At 38.7% G+C, this 6,602-nt stretch overlaps 1 protein-coding gene across 1 annotated transcript in view; it reads right to left on the bottom strand.

Annotated features, from left to right (window-relative positions):
- LOC107747788 (transcriptional activator GLI3-like) overlaps positions 1–6,602 on the bottom strand; it is a 264,979-nt gene that overhangs the window by 11,216 nt on the left and 247,161 nt on the right. Inside the window, exon 10 of the mRNA XM_016562379.1 lies at positions 3,349–3,489. Coding sequence (XP_016417865.1) covers positions 3,349–3,489 — 141 coding nt within the window. The remainder of the gene's footprint in view (positions 1–3,348; positions 3,490–6,602) is intronic.

Here is a 6,602-nt window from a genome sequence, read left to right as displayed (position 1 = left end):
GTCCTCTTTTGGAAGATCAAACAAAGTAGTTTCGCTTTCACAACGAAGCACACAGCGTCTTCAGGACATGGCGGCAGCGCCAACAACAATACTACAGTGAGAATAAAAGATACGCTTCCTTCTTTGCGTGAACATTTGGGCAGCGTTATGCAAATCTTCCCACATAGTGAGGTAGATATGTGGGGGCGTGTTAGAACGAGCCGTTTTAGGTAGGCGTGGTTAACTCTTAACTTTTATAAAGAATATCTCTTTGGATTTGAGACTTTAGTCTTTGCAACTTTACAGATCTTCTTTATGCTCCAAGAGCTTGTAACACTCCAAAGAGAAAGGAACAATTGAAATCGCATCATATGACCCCTTTAAAACAGTATTTTACTACAACAAATTGAATATCAATTCAACAGATAATGTCAAAAAATGGATAGAATTCTGTTATATGATTTTAATTGTTGGATATAGTCAAAGAAGGTCAAGACTTCAGAAGTGGGACAGGGAAAAAATCACTATTTTTAAGGGGGGTTACAAACATTTCATGTCTCTCTATTTCATTCACCACTGGGGAACCTGGTTTTAGCAGCAAACCCACTCTCATCAGCAACAATAAAAAGCCCCTATAATTTAGAGTATCCCTACTGAGAAGGAGGCAAGGAGAAAGACTGGGAGAGAACCAAGGCACCTGTAGTCGGGGTATAAGGGCCAGATTGTTTGAAAATACAAGGGAATAAGTAAAATAGAAATAAAGAAAAAGGGAAAAATTATTAAATAAATCAGCACAAATTGACACCCAGCTAGTTTATGCTGACTGTGTAGAGCAGATAAGTGTGCTAAGTTGCAGAGATTTGATGTTTATCTTATCGAGAGTGCTAAAGCTGTGTTGATAAAAGAGCCCAGCCATACGTCATGGTGTGAGCATGTTTCACATAGCTGAAAACGCACACCAGCATCACAAAAAAAACTATATTCCAACCTAAAATTAGACTGTGCTATGTAGGAAAAAATACATAGACATCACTGAGCCACTATGATATTTTAGAACATCATTTAACTATATAAAAACTGCTAGCACATCAATGATGTAGGTTAGTAAATCTAAATAAAAGTTTGATAAAACATTTGGGTAACACTTTCTATGAAGTCCATATTTATAATACATTATAAGGGTATTCTTAAGGCATTATAATGAATGCATAATGCATTATAAAAACCCTTATAATATGTTATATCACCTTATGAATATTCATAAGAACAGTTTTAATGTTTTATAATATTTACTTATTTGTGGTTACAGCTTTTAAGAGTATGATGATTTATAACACACAGTGAACATGTTACATCCACTTAAGTTACAATGGATTATATTTCTCATCTTTCTTATGCTACTTTACTTAAAGCCATCAAAGACCACTTATAAGTATAGTAATAATAATAATAATAATACAATTTTTTCTCAAACAGCCATAAGATCAGATATCAGATCAGATCAGATGAATGTGTAATAAGACATATTTGCTTTGAACTATTTTTAATGTAATATCAGTTTGATTATTTTGACGGTTCCCCAACAGACAAACTGACTATAAGTAACTTTGCGAGTACATCAACATTCTACCAACCCTAACCTTAACCTAAGCCTACTAATACTCTGAGAGTTAGCTGACATGTAGTTGCAAAGTTGCTTATGCTTATAGACTAGGGGGACCATCAAAATTAAATGTAACCTAACATATAAACATTGCATTTTTTTTTTCAGTTGAAATTATTAACTAGCTTAATGTAATATAATTGTTGTTATGATTATTTATAAGATGATATAACATATTATAAGGTCCCCTTAAGGATACCCTTATAATGTGTTATAAATATGGGCTTCATAGAAAGTGTTACCAACATTTAATGAGAATGTTTGGAATCTTAAATTTTTTGATTTTTCTCCCTCCAAAAATTCGAAGGACCAAATAAGGACAACAGGAACTAAACGGGAACATACACGTGACACTTATAGAGGTTGTGGGATATGGAGAGTGGTCTTATATTGCTTTGATATATGGAAATCCAACCCTCCTCACCACCCTTTGTTGGATGAGATTCACTGTGGTCCACACACTGCACTCATCCTATTACTGAGGAAAGAGTGATAAGAAGCCTCATCCCTTGCTCAGCTGAATCTAAGGGCAGGGACTCTGTAGGCAAATATTTTTATTAGCATGTGTCTTCTGATTTAACAGCAGCATAGAAAATGGAAAAATATAACACAATAACTGAAAAAGGCAAAATAATTGGAAAACAAAGAGACATATAAAACAATGTGACGAGAATCTGATTTGAGGAATGTTGGATATTTATATCAAAATTTTTTTTCATTAATTTATTACTTAAAAACAATTGTTAATGGATAGTTTGTATAGAATAAAATCATGCATACATGCATATATATATAACCAATTATCTTTTTTTTCCCCCTTTAAGCTAAGTTATTTGTTATTTATTTGCTCTATAACAGGCAAACTGGCTTAAAACAAAAATATCTGTAAGCATTTGAAATTAGAGGCAAACACTGCATTTTAATCATGATCCAAATAAAGATGCTACACACACATAGCATGAGCAGTTGTTTTTTTATATGAATTAGATTGTATAATTTTATAATTGTATAACACACACACACACACACAGTATAGATTTTTAACTAAATGTAGTCTAAAATTTTGATTTGAAAATTAATGTCTGTGTAATTTGTCAACTCAATTACTGAATTAAAGATTTTGCCTAAAACCGAAAAATAATTGTTACATATAGCAAAATGCACATATATCCCTCTTTCAAAGGCACAGGCAAAAAGTTGTCAAGATCTTTAAGCTTTGAGGACAAGACTTCAAATGTGTGATGCTGGCCATTCCAACTGGAGGCTTTCAATTATAGATAGGGGTTAGCATGGCTGCCATGGATTGCCATGTCAGAGTAGGGATAGACAGCTGTGGAGAACTGGGAATCTTTCTATCAGATGTCTTTGGGGTTGGTGTGTGTTTCTGTGAATGTGTGTGTTTGTGTGGATTATAGGAGAAAAGAGTAGTTAAAGAATGTCTGTGTGTGTTGTCCAGAGAGAAATGGTTAAAGGGGACTGGTGTATTTTTACAGAAAGTGGGCTTTCATGTCCTTTCACTCTGCTTAAGCTTGGGAGTGGCTGTGACAAATGGGATGTCTGAAGCCAAGTATAGGCTTTCAAGGTGTTTGTGTGTGTATGTGTGTCTTTTCCACCTATCTAAGAGCCTTATCATGAATGATTCTATTAAGAGACTAAACATTTCAATTGATATTTCAATTGATAACATAAATGTGGTGTCCACTCACATGGACAAGCTGCTCTTGGGTGTCAAATTCCCTGCAGCAACCCTCCCAGTGGCAGTTGGTCTCATACACCACCTCTGGCTCCTGCTTGCCCTCCTCTTTATCACCCTCCTCTTTCACCAGCGTCATTCCATCCGTTTGCTCCTGCACAAACACATGCAGCCAAATAGTGAGGGCATATGGGTCAATAACGTGACAATTGTTTTGTCATTATCTATTTATTCAAAAATACAAATTCAATTCATGCATGACTTGAATACACATCTTCTATAATGAGCATATTTTAAAATTCCAATTAATTGCAAATTGGGGCAAATTGTCAAAAATGGCGGTACAACTGTCCTGATATTATAATGAAGAAAAAAGCCTCAATAATAGACCCCTTTTCAGTTAGTAAACACTGTGACCTTTTTTTATGGGCGGAGCTTAGGTGGAGGCAGAAAGATTCCCCTGACTGCTTCACTAACGTTAGCTAGCATTTTTTGTTTGCTTGTTTATTAAAAAATGACTGAATTTGATTTTATTTGAATATGTAATGTCACTCACTGTCTGGGATCATGATTGTTATTTGAAAATGTTAACTTTAACGGAAGGAACCAGATTGGCTGACTCATACACACTCACTCAATGGATGGACGATCTGACAGGAGTGGCCTGACACACCTACCAGATAGAGAAACCGAGCGTGTATAGTAAATAGAAACTGAGGGCATATACATCTTTAGATGCCTATAACGATGTACTAACAGTGGCAATAATAAGCAAATGCAACTACTTGAACACACACCTGACACATAACATTCACTGTTCCCTCTCTCAACAATTGCACTTATGGCACTTATGGTAAGCCTCGCCCCCCTTAGTTTCTGTTGTGAACTCGGACAAACAAATGGAGTTTCTAGCTGTCTTACAATGACAGCTGTCAGTGTGAAAACCTTGTCCCAAGATGTTTTTGATAAATTTTGGACACAAAAGTACCACCATTCAAGTGGGACTTAAATATGCCATAGAGGGATATATAAAAGACTTTAAAATAAATATGGTGGGTAACAAGATTAATTTGGAAGTGAGGGTTTACAGATCACAATGCAAGCAGGAGAAGCATCATGTTACGATCGTCACGATCGCAGATGACAACATCCAGGATTCATGTACCGCAGGGTAAGATTAAATTAATTTACATTTAACCAGTTTAATATGGAGAGGCACTGAAATGTAGACCTTCGTTTATGTGTTTTTGACCTACACTGTATATGACGTGAGAACAGTTAGCTATTTACTCACTTACTTTAGTGGTCTCACTAACTTTAACATTAGCTAGTTTTAGCCAGAGACACCTTGATGAAGCACAAGATGACATTAATGTTCTGCTTGAGCAGATGCAAATTGTAACTTAATGAGAGTATGACAACCAGAAAATGAACATTTTCGTCTTCCTTGGGGTTGAATGCTTTGTGACATTTTGCTCCGTTTTGTTTGGGTTTAGGAAATGGAATAAAATAAATTCCATTGCCCATCCTCTCAGGATACCTGGAATCAGTGTTATAAGTACCCCTGGCACATTGTTTTTAAATTTTTGTAGCATAAACACCATAAAACAAATGAAAGATTCGGATCTTCCAATGTTTCTCTATGGCGCTGAAACCTAAAGATGTCCGAGTCTATGTCCATCTATCTATTTATCTATCCACTAACTGGGGCCCAGGTCAGGAAACAGACAGATTGGCTAAACCGACCGTCTACTAGCTGCCTCACGTCACAGAAATCAGTTAATTCGCAGCACATAGAGACCCTTTTACCTAGATATCACACTATAGAGACTGTGTCTGTTCTCTGAACTAGAAAATACCAAAAACGTCCAAACCAATTTAAGAGTAACAATTTAATTGATGTTCAACAAATAAAAAAACAGATGTAATACGGATAAACAAATGATAAAGCTTGGCTTATTGAAAAACAGGTCCCTTTCTACGAAAGCACTTTTTGTAAATGATATGATCACTGATCATAACCTAGATGTGCTCTGTTTGACAGAAACCTGGCTAAAACCTGATGGTTACATTATTTTAAATGAGTCTACACCCCAAGATTACCGTTATAAACATGAGCCGCATCCAAAAGGTAAAGTGGGAGGTGTTGCTACAATTTATAACAATATTTTTAGTATTTCTCAGAAGGCGGGCTTCAAGTATAACTCGTTTGAAGTAATGGTGCTTCATATAACATTATCCAGAGAAACAAGTGTTAATGATAAATCCCCTGTGATGTTTGTAATTGTTTGTCAACTCCTTGTGCTGCGTGTGATTCCCTGAAAAAAAGAATTAAACCCCTTTGTTTTGTACTCCTGGTCTCCTCGTTCCTCGCTCCGTGCTCCTCACAGTAGCAACCCGTGACAGAATTCCAGACCCTTCAAAAAGTGAGTGGCGACTTTTCCTCACGTTTGATTTTTCCACCTTTTTGAGAAGGTTTTTGTTTTCCCCGCGGCTAAGGACATTGCCGCTCGGTTCTCCGCCTTAGCTCGCCTAGATCTCCCCTTTGTCGAGTATTCCTGGGAGTTCTGTAGGCTCGCCGCGACTACGGCCCTCGATGATGCAACCATTAATTCTCTGTTCTGGCTCGGGGCCAACTACCATCGCCCCGTGGACCTCCCAGACATCACAGGACTGAGCTGGAGGGAAGGAACCCTCCGGTGTCTGGACAGCACCCTGCCCCGAGCCAGAACCAGCACGCCGTCCGCGCCCTACTCTAGTTCACCGGCCGTTAATATGGCAAGCCCAACGAACATTAATAAAGCAAGCCCGCCGGACTATAATATGGCAAGCCCACTGAACATTAATATGGCAAGCGCCCCAAGCGTTCATGTGACCCCAGAATCTGCTCTAGAAGGCTTTCGTTTGTCTCCTGAGTCTCCTTCGTCTCCGCTGGTTCCGTCCAGCTCTCCATCGTCTCCTGAGTTTCCTGAGTCTCCGCTGGTTCCGTCCAGCCCTCCTTCGTCTCCAGAGCACCCTCCAGTGCCAGCACCACATAAGCGCTATCCTGATCCCGAGTTAAGCACAGGAAGGGCTCCTGGACCCCAGTTCAGCCCAGGAAGGGCTCCTGATCCCGAGTATAGCCCACGGAGGGCTCCTGATCCCGACTTAGGCCCAGGAAGGGCTCCTGATCCCCAGCTCGGCCCAGGAAGGGCTCCTGTTCCCGAGTATAGCCCACGGAGGGCTCCTGATCCCGACTTAGGCCCAGGAAGGGCTCCTGATCCCCAG

The sequence above is a fragment of the Sinocyclocheilus rhinocerous genome, unplaced genomic scaffold (assembly GCF_001515625.1).
Source record: "Sinocyclocheilus rhinocerous isolate Xijiao unplaced genomic scaffold, SAMN03320098_v1.1 scaffold3546, whole genome shotgun sequence".
In the NCBI taxonomy this organism is placed as follows: Eukaryota; Metazoa; Chordata; class Actinopteri; order Cypriniformes; family Cyprinidae; genus Sinocyclocheilus; species Sinocyclocheilus rhinocerous.
The sequence above is the reverse complement of the archived record's forward strand: the minus strand, read 5'-3'. Positions and strand labels throughout refer to the sequence as shown.